This window comes from Macrosteles quadrilineatus, unplaced genomic scaffold (genome assembly GCF_028750875.1).
Source record: "Macrosteles quadrilineatus isolate MER2022 unplaced genomic scaffold, UCM_ALF_1.0 Scaffold_1__1_contigs__length_201487025, whole genome shotgun sequence".
Taxonomy (NCBI): Eukaryota; Metazoa; Arthropoda; class Insecta; order Hemiptera; family Cicadellidae; genus Macrosteles; species Macrosteles quadrilineatus.
This window is the reverse complement of record NW_026542594.1, coordinates 116,459,262-116,472,745: the sequence shown is the minus strand read 5'-3', so window position 1 is coordinate 116,472,745 and position 13,484 is coordinate 116,459,262. Positions and strand designations below refer to the sequence as shown.

Here is a 13,484-nt window from a genome sequence, read left to right as displayed (position 1 = left end):
TATGAGGGCTTACATTTTGGAAAAATCTCAAACACATTGAATTTCCCTTATAATGAATAAGGCAATTTTTTTGGTCACCCATATTCCTTCAATGCAGGTTTGTAAAAGACAAACATTGGCTAATAGATATTTTACTTATTTGGAATCCCACAACTTTCAAATAAGTTTGAGTAGCATAGAGAAAGGAACCTAAAATTAATCAAATATAATGTTTCTCTGTGGAGGTGGGTTTCAATAGCGTATGTCAGTGATTTTACCTGGTTACAAGCTTATGTTGCTTGCGTGTTGTGATGTAGAGTAAAGTTTATCAATATCGTGGCCTTGATGTTGTCTTGGCTGTTTGTCCACATCCCACACCAAAGCTGGACCATACCAGCTGACTTCCGGCAAACATCTCCATACTACTTTGTTTAATGTCAGGTAATACAGCTTTCTACTGATACTCCATCTGAAAAAAGGTTTCATGATAAATACTTCCTCTCAATATCCATACCTCTGAACATATCATACTTTTCTGTATACTCTCTAAAAGTGTATTATGAATCTTTGCCAAATATTTGCAATTCCAAATTGTTTACCGTTGAAGTTAGAATGTAAAGAATAAAAAACTGTAAACGAGGATGATTGATTGGAATCCGAAATGAATAGAGCAATCAAGTTTGTTCCATAAGCACACCTATTATAAATAATGCTACTCAGTTTAATGCAAATACAACTAGAGGGTGTGTATTCCAGGCCCACTTTTATAAACGGGCAGACTGGGCATATGCCCAGGGGCACTGGAGGTTTGTGGGCGCTTACTAGGTGCCCCCCAACCACCGCCCGCCCGCACTAGGAAAAAAGGGGGCGCTGTTTTTGGGTTTGCCCAGGGCTCCACTGACCCTTAACGCGGCCCCTGTGTATTACACTACAAAAGTAGTTTTACCCATCCCACACTTGTCTTTCATTCATACCTGGTCTATATACAGCAGAGTCGCCATTTGGTTGATGTGTATATTATCAACTTGAAATAACAAACAACTTCAGCATTTGCTCTATTAACTATTCTCTGCTGAGGCATGAAGTACAAATGTCCTTATTGCTTGTTTTTAGTTCTTGTGTTAACTCACATCAGTATTGTTGTTTCTTAAAGTAAACTTTCAAGACAGGTTTCTTTACTTGGGTCTTTCCTCGTACATCAGCTCTTTATTAGGAGTTTGCAAGGTAAACAGCTACCAATCTTATTTTCAACCAAAGCATCATTGAAACAAACATTTAATGATTTTTTGAAGAATCTGTATGATTTTGCTGAGGATATTATTAAACAAGTTAACTCAAGTCCAGGTGCACAGTAAAGTGAGGCGGTGAAGTGTATGTCAAGTGAAGTGGAAAAGCAGAGTAACCGAGCCAGTGAAAAGTGTAGTCTAAATGTAAATAGTTCTCATGTAAATAGTAGCTTTAATGTAAATAGTGTAATTTCCAATAGTATCCTGATGAACGATCAAATCTGTAATCTTGATGTTGCACAGTTTCTCTCAAATGGCTTAAATAGTTTAAACTGCAATCTTTCCAAAAATGTTCCAAACACATAAAACAACAAAATCTTACTACCACATCAATGTTCCGTCAAAACAACAAAAGTAAAACAAACTGCGTCCAAAATAGTAATAACGAAATTAGTATCCTACACCAAAATATCCAGCACCTACCCTCCAGACTAGACATGATATCTATCTTACTAGATGAAATTTCAGTGGATTTATTAGTACTGACAGAACATAAAATGAAAGAAAATGAAATAAATCGTTTGAATATAAAAAATATGACAGTTAAATCTTTTTATGCTCAAAAATTAACTTGTGGATGTGGTGTATTAATTTCAGCACTCAAAGTAGAACCTCTTGTATTAACAGAAATAACGAGTTTGGTTCAAGACAAAGAATTTGAGTGTGGTGTGGTTAAAGTGTGATCAGGAAAATATTCTTTTGTTTTAGCTGGTGTTTACAGAACTCCTAAATTGTGTTATGATAAAATATTTTTTGGAAAAATTTTATGTACTATTGGGAATTTTACATATAAATTTTAAAAACATAGTGGTTGTCAGAGATGTGAATATTGATGTGTTGGAGGAATCTAAAAATAAAAAATAAAACTGTTGTTTAATGTTTTAAACTCTAACCATATAAAAGCATTGGTGAGTTTCCCAACTAGAATTTGCAAAACAAAGAAGAGTGCAATTGATAATGTTTTTACTAATATAGCCAAGAGCAAAATAAAAGTTTCAGGAATAATTACTGAATTGTCTGACCATGATGCTCAGCTGTGTGTAATTACTGATAACAGTATAGAAATTTAAAATACTCAGGACTCAAAGACCTTAAAAATGAGATAAAACCCCCCTTTAAATTTGAAAATTTACCAAAAAACCCCCTTAAAATCTGTCCTTTGGGGTTGCTTTTTTGAGCTAAAAATAATTTAGCCAAATTCCTTTGGGATCAAAATAGGGGGTTCCAGTTACAATTAGGTTTCTATTAGCTTTCATATTGGAGCTATGGAAGCCGGTCGAGTGGTCTGGACAAAATGAAAAAGTAATTCAGTCCTAGGTTTTCCCAAGCCACCTACGGTAATAGCTACTTCCCTATAGGGAAATTCGCTAAGAAAATATAGCCTACAGTTTTACTTTAACACATAGCTACCATAATAAAAATAAATTTACTGTTATTGATGAGATCTAATAAAATGAGTGAGTATATTACTCATGTGATAGGCTAGTTATTTTGTATTTTTACCTCACTGTGTGTTTGTATCAAACACTGGTCAGATGAGCAGTACATAACACATTGCTGTGAGTGGGAAAAATAAATTGATAGGCAACTTCCTGATTGACAGCTGTTTTAGATGAGTGAAAGGGGCAAAGCCCGACCAGGCAGGCAGTCTTTAACATATACAGTACTACTATTCTCATCCGCACCATTGATTTAAGTATAAATAATAACTCACATATTATAAAATTAGGTGATACACACATATTTGCTACAAACCGCAAACCAAAACTTATTTTTAAATCTGGGGCCCATTTCATAATAAACTGCAAGTTACAACTTGTAACTTGTAATTCCCATTAGATTTGCATTGGGCGATCAGCTGATTTACTAATAATATTAATTTGTACTTTATTATGAAATGGGCCCCTGGTATTTACTTATTTAACAGCATTTGTAGTAGTCCATCAAAGAATGTGTACATACTAAGATATAGTTTAAACATATGAGAGTGTAATAACAGTTATGTAAAAATATAAAATGTATAATGGCAAGGGCCATGTTCATTGTTGCTTACTCAAGTTTGCCAAGCGGGTAATGTTTCAAGTAATGAATGGTTTGCTGTTCAGAAATCAACCGATTGCCAAATTCTTGCCCAATTTTAGTCCCTACATTTAAGCCAACAAGGAGGCCCTGTGCTTGGAATTGGCATTTTTCTTCATTAGTTAGTCATCCAACAGTAAACCTTTCATGTCTTCTTGTTTATATAATGTTTATTGTACTTATTTTAGTACGTTCTTTAGCTATGGGATTATGGGAATAAAAAGCTTATATAATATATGACCGATTTTGACCAAATTATAAAAGCTTAAAGCATCATATTGTTTTGAAGTACATTATTCATAATGTATGTAGATTGTATACAAATAAATACACGTATTCGTCTTCATTAGAATATAGTTTTAATGTTAATGTTTTTTTTTATTTTTTAAGTTAGGCCTACTTTGTTTGCTTATTTATAAGGGTATGTCTCATATGAGTATGTATATGTAAATGGCGAGCAGGGAAAAAAAAGTTGAAAATTAAAATAGTGCTTTTCTAAGATCTAGCTCAAACAAATGATAACAATTGTAAAGATACCATAATTTTTGGGAAGGGAAAACCTAAAAAGCATTGTATGCCTACTTTAAAGCTAGGGGGGGGGGGGTCCGCGGAATTGGCTAACTCTGGAACTTGCTAACCACATGTTAAAAGCCCTATCTTCAAATTTGGTCAATGAGAGGAACTCGCTAACTTGTTCGGTTTCGAAATTGGCTAACTCCGGAACCCGCTAACCCACTCTAGAGCCGGGTTAGCGAACTCCGTCCTCGTACGGAAGTCGCTAACTCGGTCCCTCGGCGGAACTCACTAACTCCCAATCAGAAGCGTCGTGTGCTGTCCAATAGGAGCCAAGCACGAAGATTTTTGGCCAGTGTTGCCGAAAGTGTAGTACCTATGATCGTATCGGTACCATAATGTCGTATCCTACGAATAATTAGGAGTAAGAGCAACATAGTCGATAAAATAAATATATTTAGAAGTATGTTTAATATTATTCTTATGATTATTAGGGTAGAAAATGCATTATAGTCTTACCATAGACTAACCAACACAAGTAAACTGTACATCCCATTGTAAACTTTGAAGCTTGTTTTTCATGTCTAGTTCATGTCCGGTGACACTGATCGCTAGTGTCGACGAAATTGTGTTTCTATTATTTTATTGTTAAATTCATGATTTGTTCTTTACTGTTTGGTTATATAACTAAGGGACGTGTTAGTAGTTATGATTAAAACGTTTTATTTGGTTAGACGAGGTTTTTAATGACTGAAAACAAGAAACAATTGTAAACAAAACACAACCTCTAAAGACCGGACAGAACTAACGATAAAACTGACTTCAGCTGATCCATAAGGATGAGAAATGTACTAATAAGGGAGTATGTTTTATTCATGGGTTTCTTACTTAAATAGTAGTTTATTGGGATGCAAAAAGATAGTACTGTACATTTAATTATGATCTTTTACATGTTATGAAATATCTATTCTCGTAGTCCACCATTTGTTTCTTTTGTTGGAATAAATACCATTTTGTGAACTTCTTCAGATAAAATGATTAAGTTCGTATTTTGTATACTGGGCTTGTAACCTTGAATGCTTGGCCTTGATAGGTTATAATATTTGACTCTTTAAAGGCATATTATATTTGTCGTGCGAGTTTTAACAATAGTTTGGTTCTTCTTAATATTTCTGTATTATTACCGAAATATTTCCGAATCATAGTATTAGTAAACAAATAAAAATAGTTTCGGTATTTTTCTATAGCAGGTACATGATTTACCTAGTTACATTAATTAATAACGCAAATCAAAAACGTTAACAATGTATTACAATAGTTGCGTACTTTAGTCAAGAAAAGGAATTTAAATGTTCTTACATTATGTTGTTAGGAAACGTATAATCTATTAACAAAAATTGAAGCGGTATTGTAATAGTCTATCCTATTCGAGGCACCAACAAATAGGCATTTAAAAAAAAAATCTCCAGTAATTGCCGTAGACTTTATGCCTAGAATTTTGAGGATTACCTTCCCGATAAAATTTACACGTTAAACGTCATTACAGAAATACATATTGTAGTGCTAATATCTTTTTAAATAGAGCTATTGAATTTAAATAAATGTTGATCAATAACATTATAAAGTGGTAATGTATTCATGGATTGCATTAAAAATTAGTCTATTCATAAATACAATTTGTAAATTTATGTTATCGTAGGTTATTAGTGTAGAACCCGGGTTATCCTCTTATTAATATTAATTTTACGTCTAAAGTCTGGAGTTTTAGCGAATTTCCCATATAGGGAATAAGCTATTTATGGTTCTAAATAGACCCAGGCGTTCTTGTTTGTTATCATTTTTATGAATGGTGGCCATAGCTAAAATTACCTGATCTTGTCCAACAACAAAGCTATTGTCTATTGAGTGGCTCAGTACTGGGGAACGGGGAACCGAGCATGGCTTGGTATAGTTTATTATGATTGTAAAAGCAATATAAAGGAAACCCAACACTAAAATCAGGAAAATCCGTCAAGTCATTGATTAAGAATCGTGAATTAAAATAACCCTGTTACGTTTTAATATAAGAATATTATATCTTCTCCTATTATTTACTAGTGGGGCTTAGGTGTACAATCTAAAAACTGTTTTAAAACATGTGGAATGCAGCGAAAGTACAAGTACGGGGTCACGCGAAGGGCCGAGGTTTCGTTTGGGTTCGGTGCCGGGATGTCACTTACTTTAGTGTCTACCTCACTCCTAACGAGGCCATCCGTGAATTTCGTGAGAAGATAGACCGCCTGGAAGAAAGCGTGCGCAATACCACAGGACACGTCGTCGTGGGTGGGGATTTTAATGCTAGGGCTGTCGAGTGGGGAATGACCCTCACCAATTCCCGGGGCAAGTACACTCTGGACTTTGTTGCCAGAGCCGGACTCGTTGTTGTCAACGAGGGAAACACGCCAACTTTCTGGCGCCCTGGGATGCGGGGAACGATCCCAGACATAACCCTTGCATCTGAGTCCCTTTTGCCAAGGATCAGAGCCTGGAGAGTCCTGGAGGATTACACGGGCAGTGGCCACCAGTACATTATTTTTGATGTCCTGGATGGTCATCAGAGACAAGTAGCCGCGTTTCGTCAAGTGCCCGTTCGATGGAATATTAACAAATTGGACGTGGCAAAATTCGATGAAGCCATCTTACGAGGAACACCGGTGGTTCCCCCCGCAACTAGCGTGGCTCACGCAGAGGTGTTAGTTACATCCATGATGGGACTAATCGTCTCGGCTTGCGATGAGTCTATGCCTCGCAGGAGATCCCGGTGCAATAAGCGACCTGTGTACTGGTGGACTGCCGAGATTGAGGAACTGCGTCGGTCAGCATTGAGAGCCAGAAGACTAGCTACCAGGGCCAGAGAACCTGTAGACAGACGTAAGTCGGATGCTTACAGAGTGGCTAGAAGGTCTCTTCGTCGAGCCATCAACCGGAGTAAACGCAGTTGCTGGGAGACATTAAGGGACGATATCGATTCCAATCCGTGGGGCTTGGGTTACAAACTTGTAACCAAGAAACTTGGCACCCGCTCTCCACCTTCCGTCATGGATGGGGCCACTATGGAGAGGATAGTCGAGTCCCTTTTCCCGGCTCACACGTTGCGCCCACTGCGGGATTTCGGAAGGGTGGATGACATACCACTTTTCAAGTCTTGGAGAGGTGGAGGCGGCCGTCCTATCCCTGAAGAACGATTAGGCTCCTGGACCCGATGGGGTACCCGGCGAAGTCCTCAAAAAGGTTTTGACTATTAACCCCTTGATCCTTTTGCGCATGTACAACGCCTGCCTAGTCGAAGGAGTTTTCCCCTCGTGCTGGAAAACAGCTAGGCTTGTGCTTGTTGGGAAGGGGAAGGGAGCCCAGAGCTGCTATCCTCTTACAGACCTCTGTGTATGTTGGATACGGCTGGCAAAGTCCTTGAGAAGTTTATCCGTTCCCGACTACCTGTCCCCTCGCCAGTATGGATTCAGGATGGGGCGATCTACGGTTGACGCTGTTGAAGAGGTGAAGCAAGCCGTGATGAGAGCTGAGGATTTTAACCACTACTCTCGAAGGGTTGTGCTGCTCGTAACTCTCGATGTGCAAAACGCATTTAATTCGGCGAGGTGGTGCGATATGCTGGATGCTCTGGAGAACACCTTCCACGTCCCGGCATACCTCATGCGTATCATAGAGGATTATCTCCGGTTCCGCCTCCTCATGTACTTCCGGTGCTGCCCAAGGTTCCATACTCGGCCCGGATCTGGAATGTCGCGTATGACAGCCTCCTGAGGTCTGAAATGCCTGAGGAAACTGTTTTGGTTGGGTACGCGGATGACGTTGCAGTTTTGATAGCTGCACGTAGCGTTGAGCTGGCTCAGCTAAAGCTGAACCGAGTTATGCGTACTATAAACGCATGGATGACAGAACACGGTCTCTCGCTTGCTTTGAGCAAAACTGAGATCCTGATATTAACAAAAAAAACGGATTGACACCATCGTGCCATTGAGGGTAGGGGCCGTCGAAGTCCAGACTGTTCGTTCTGCCAAGCACCTTGGGATTATGGTGGACAGCAAGCTTAGCTGGTGGGATCAGATTTTCCGTACGGCGGACAAGGCCGCTAGGGTGGTCTCCTCTCTTAGCCGGTTGATGGCCAATGTCGGAGGGCCTCGGTCCAGCCGTAGAAGGCTGTTAATGTCTTCTGTCCAGTCCGTACTCTTGTACGGTGCTGAGGTGTGGGACGCTCTAAATAAGGAGGTATATAGGATGCGGCTTGCCCGAGTACAGCGTCAGGCAGCACTAAGAGTTGCATCCGCCTACCGAACAGTGTCCGAACCCGCCGTCCTGGTGGTTGCTGGAGTCATCCCCGTCAAACTTTTGGCGGCGGAGAGAAAAGCAATTTATCAGCGCCGTGGGGAGGACCAGGTACGAACAGAGGAACGCACCCGCACCTACCAGCTGTGGCAGGAGAGCTGGGAACAGGAGACTCGGGGACGCTGGACCAGGCGACTGATAAAGCAAGTCCAACCTTGGGTTAATCGGCGGTGCGGAGAGGTGGATTTCCACCTCACCCAATTTCTGACGGGTCACGGCTTTTCCCGGTCGTACCTGTTCAGGATGGGCAAAGCCGTGTCACCCGATTGCATATACTGCCCAGGCATTCGCGATAACGTGGAACATACCTTTTTCCACTGCCAGCGTTGGGAATGGCCCCGCCTGGAGGCTCAACAGTTAGTAGGACTGCTATCGGTGGACACGGTCATACCGATGATGACGGAGGGTGAGGACAATTGGACCTGTGTGTCACATTACATCCAGGGTATTCTCCGCGCCAAGAAGCTCGACCTTGACCGGGATGCGGTGTAGGTCATGAAGTATCCAAATGTCAAAAACGGTTAGAGCCCTCAGGGCTTAGGTCACATGTTGGCCTGACTTGAAGTAATGTGACAAACAATTCCAGGTCTGTGTCCAACAGAGTAGAGGGGTTTTTTTTGTAAGTAGTCTGTGATAGATTCAGGAGTCTCACACTACAGGCTGCCTACCTGTGTGCGTAAAAACATTTTCCCTCCTCTCCATAAAAAAAAAATATATTTTACCAAACAACACACTTTATTACCCTCCCGGCCGGCCTCCTTCTATCAACAAAACAAGGTACTGGTCAAACCTAATGTTCTTTAAATAGATTTAAAGAAAATCCAATCAGGCAAATGGAAATTCGCTTAGTCTGCTTGTTTGCTGAGGCGGGGGTATTTTCTAAAATCAAGATAATAAATATTTGCAAGGAAGCTTTAAAACATCTTTACTCATATTAGTATATAATATCATTGACTATACACAGTCAATGATAATATTTGCTTTTGTAATGTACTTAATGTTTTTATCTTTAGCCTGAGATGTCTAGTGCTTTATTGTTATATGTCTGTTAGAAGTCTTTCATTGTATGCTAATTGTGTTATTTGGTTCAGAGATAGAGTCAATGCAATCAGTTTAGCACTCTGGACATTAGATAATACAACCACTTGACTGTCTTTGTTTTATGTAACCATAAATAACCATCATTATCTCCCTTCTTTAAGCTCTTAGTTAATTAGATGTGATTCAGTATCCAATTTATTTTGATTTCTTTGTCAAATAAGTTTTACAATGTAAACAAACATGACTAATGTTTTTTTTAAAAAGAAAACAAATTGTTCAACAACCCTGCTGATGAGTGAATCTAATTAACACTGGTATGTATTAGTAGATGTAATGTTATTTGTTGCTACAACTACTTGCTTACATTTGTATCTGATTTCTAATTATAGTGTTTTTGTTTCAGAATATTTGTCAACCGAAGTTTGCATTTGGAAAATATAAAGTATTATGGATTCGACATGGACTACACCATAGCAGGTAAAGTAATATCAGTTGGCCAATCTTAGTTATTTATAAGGTAATTCACAAGTAATTAAATTGTTGTTCACAAATATTGATCATTATTAAACTAAAAATATTACACTTTCCACTGCTATAAATATTCAAGTTAAGTAGACATATACCCTCCGACTTAGGGAAGAATTGATTTGGAAATACAGTAAGACAGACATGGAGTCATATGAGATCATAGAATTCGTCCTTGTCTTGATATTTGATGGATTTTTATGGACAAGTTTTTACTTTTAATAGTTCTGTAAATCTATTTCAATTGGAATGTGATTAATCATGACTAATGTCAACCTTTGTTATCAGTCACACAAAATGTATATCCAATCCATACCACTTTGTATGGCTTATAATGTCAGGTTATTTAGTTTAAGAGTGATTGTGTGCCAGATGGTTAAGACAAATCCAAAAACTGTAAATTTAAAATTCTCATGTTGTTCTTATGGCAAATAAATTAATTATTGTAGTGTTGTTCATGGATACATTTTTATCAAATTTTGCAGACTTGTTTATTTTATACTGAGCTAGTAATGTTAATGGAAAACACACTTTATTACCTTCCCTGAAGCAGTACACCTTAATTACTCATTAAAATTTATATTATTTTAACATAAAATAATCAATCATAAATCAATAAACAATCACCTCTCATGTTTGTTCACAATGTGCCCTGTTAGGCCTATCAATGAATACAGGTCTGCAACAAATCTTTTTATTTCACAAACAAGTCTTCAGTGGAAATAATTTTTAAAATAAACTCAAACATTGTTTGAGCTTTGCTTTTATTATAATGGAATATTTATATCTTTTCAACTGTAATATCTTGCTTTAATATGCTTGTATACATTCATTGCTGATCCTCAGCCACTGTATTGGGAATTTCTGTGATGGACAAATCTATATATTAAAAAATATCGGTTTTTCTTTTCCGAGTCCGTCCGCCTCTTCTACCCGACCGAGTTTCATGATTTTGGTCTTAAATTAAAGGTATGCTCGCGTAGATTTGCCATCAAGCATCGGCATTCATTTATCTGACGTATTACTCGAGTTATGCACAAACGTAATTTGCTCCCTGTACATTTCTTATGGGAGATAAATTTGGTTTTTCTTTTCCGAGTCCGTTCGGCTCTTCTACCCGACCGATTTTCATAATTTTGGTCTTAAATTAAAGGTATTCACGTGTAGATTTGCCATCAAGCATCAGCATTCATTTATCTACAGTATTACTTGACCACAAAACATAAATTAGATTTTTTTTTTATTGTTACTTCAGTTGAAGATATATTTCCTTAGTTATAATTACGTAATCCTATATGTTTTGGTCTAAGAACCTTCAGTGAAATACTAGCTTTCATTTGAGCCCTTGATTATTAAGATCGGACGTACCTGAAGCGCGCTGCTGAATTCCAAACAATAAAAAATGTAATTATTTTGGGATTTACCGACAACCAGTGATCAATAACCCCATTTTTATTATTTTAGTTTGTTTATATGTTTTGTTCTTAAAATACTCCTAGAAATAAAAGCTTCCATTTGAGATATATATCGTTTGTATCAGTTATGTTCAAAATACTGTATTACTCAATCAAAAAACATCTTATATATTAAAAAAATTTGGTTTTTCTTTTCCGAATTCGATTGGCTCTTCTACCCGACCGATTTTAATGATTGAGGTCTCAAATTGAAGGTAGGCTATGCACGCAAAGATTTGCCATCAAGCATCGGCATATATTTATCTATAATCCTACTTGGTTTATACGTAAACAAAATTTACTCCCCATGTATTTCTTATGGGAATTAAATTTGGTTTTTCTTTTCCGAGTTCGATTGGCTCTTCTACCCGACCGATTCTCATGATTGAGGTCTCAAGTTGAAGGTATGCACCCACAGATTTGCCATCAAGCATCGACATGTATTTATCTATAATCCCACTCAGGTTATCCGTAAAAGAAATTTGCTCCCATGTATTTCTAATGATATGGGAATTAAATTTGGTTGTTCTTTTCCGAGTTCGTTTGGCTCTTCTACCTGACCGATTTTAATAATTGAGGTCTCAAATTGAAGGTATGCACGCACAGATTTGCCATCAAGCATCGGCATATATTTATCTATAATCCTACTTGGTTTATACGTAAACAAAATTTGCTCCCCATGTATTTCTTATGGGAGTTAAATTTGGTTTTTCTTTTCCGAGTTCGATTGGCTTTTCCACCCAACCGATTCTCATGGTTGAGGTCTCAAATTTAAGGTATGCACCCACAGATTTGCCATCAAGCATAGGCGTGTATTTATCTATAATCCCACTCAGGTTATACGTAAAAGAAATTTGCTCCCCATGTATTTCTTATGGGAATTAAATTCGGTTGTTCTTTTCCGAGTTCGTTTGGCTCTTTTACCCGACCAATTTTCATGATTGAGGTCTCAAATTGAAGGTATGCAAGCACAAATTTGCCATCAAGCATCAGCATATTTTTATCTTTAATCCCATTCAGCTTATACGTAAAAGAAATGTGCTCCCCATGCTTTTCTCATGGGAGTTAATTTTTTCTCTTTTTCGTGTTCGTTTGGTTCTCCTACCTGACCGATTTGCATAATTTAGGTCTCAAAATGAAGGTATGCACGCACAGATTTTACATCAAGCGTTGGCATATATTTATATATAATCCCATTCGGCTTATACGTAATCAAAATTTGTTCCCCATGCACTTCTTATGGGAGTTAAATTTGGTTTTTCTTTTCCGAGTTCGTTTGGCTCTTCTACCTGATTGATTTTCATGATTGAGGTCTCAAATTGAAGTCATGCACGCAAAGATTTCACATCAAGCATCGGCATATACTTACTTACCTACTGTATTACTCGACTAAAAAAATAATTTGATTAATTTTTGAATTCTTACATCAATTTAAGATGTATTTCACCAGTTATAATTATATAATCCTATATATTTTGGTCTAAGAGTTTTCAGTGAAATATCGGCTTTTATTTAAGCGATTAAGATACTGTATTACTCAATCAAAAATCATAAATTTGACTTTTCCCCGGATATTATATTTATTTAAACGCTGCGGAGCAGCATGGGTCCTCTAGTTGAATTGAATTGTTTTGAGGTATGACCGTTACATTTAGCAGCAGCAGTTTGTCAGTGGTTCTGTTGATTGTAACATTGTGTCTTTAATTGTTGCAGAATACAAGTCACCTCAGTATGAAAGACTCGGGTTCAACCTGATAAAGAAGAGACTAGTATCTCTTGGATACCCCCAGGAAATATTAGAGTTTGAATACGATCCCTCCTTCCCCATCAGGTACATAACTTAGTCAACACTCATTAGGTGTTTTTAAAAATCTTTTTCACCTTTTCTATTAACAGTATTTCAATACTTAATATGTAAATACAGTCTAGTTAAATCAATCAGCCATATGGGTTATATTCTATACTAGCATTGACTATAACTAGCCAACCCATGTGAAGCATTCACACTCAAATCCCTTCCTTCTCAAATCCCACTTTTCGAGGTACAAAACATACTGTTAATTTTGAGTAGTAAGTGTATTGTTAATTTAAGTACAGTATGGGTTAAATCCACTTCAGGAATAGATGAGGGTTTACATTTTAGATAATAAACCTTTTCAAAATATAATGTTAAGTTACGTTTTTACATGTTTACAGGACCTATTTGAAAACTATGATTGAAGTA

At 37.5% G+C, this 13,484-nt stretch overlaps 1 protein-coding gene across 2 annotated transcripts in view; it reads left to right on the top strand.

Annotated features, from left to right (window-relative positions):
- The window catches only part of LOC128983726 (cytosolic purine 5'-nucleotidase), a 91,210-nt gene that overhangs the window by 51,905 nt on the left and 25,821 nt on the right, over positions 1-13,484 (top strand). For both annotated transcript variants that reach the window (XM_054403128.1, XM_054403129.1), the window contains exons 2-3: positions 9,685-9,758; positions 12,974-13,091. In XM_054403128.1, the coding sequence (XP_054259103.1) occupies positions 9,685-9,758; positions 12,974-13,091 (192 nt within the window). The remainder of the gene's footprint in view (positions 1-9,684; positions 9,759-12,973; positions 13,092-13,484) is intronic.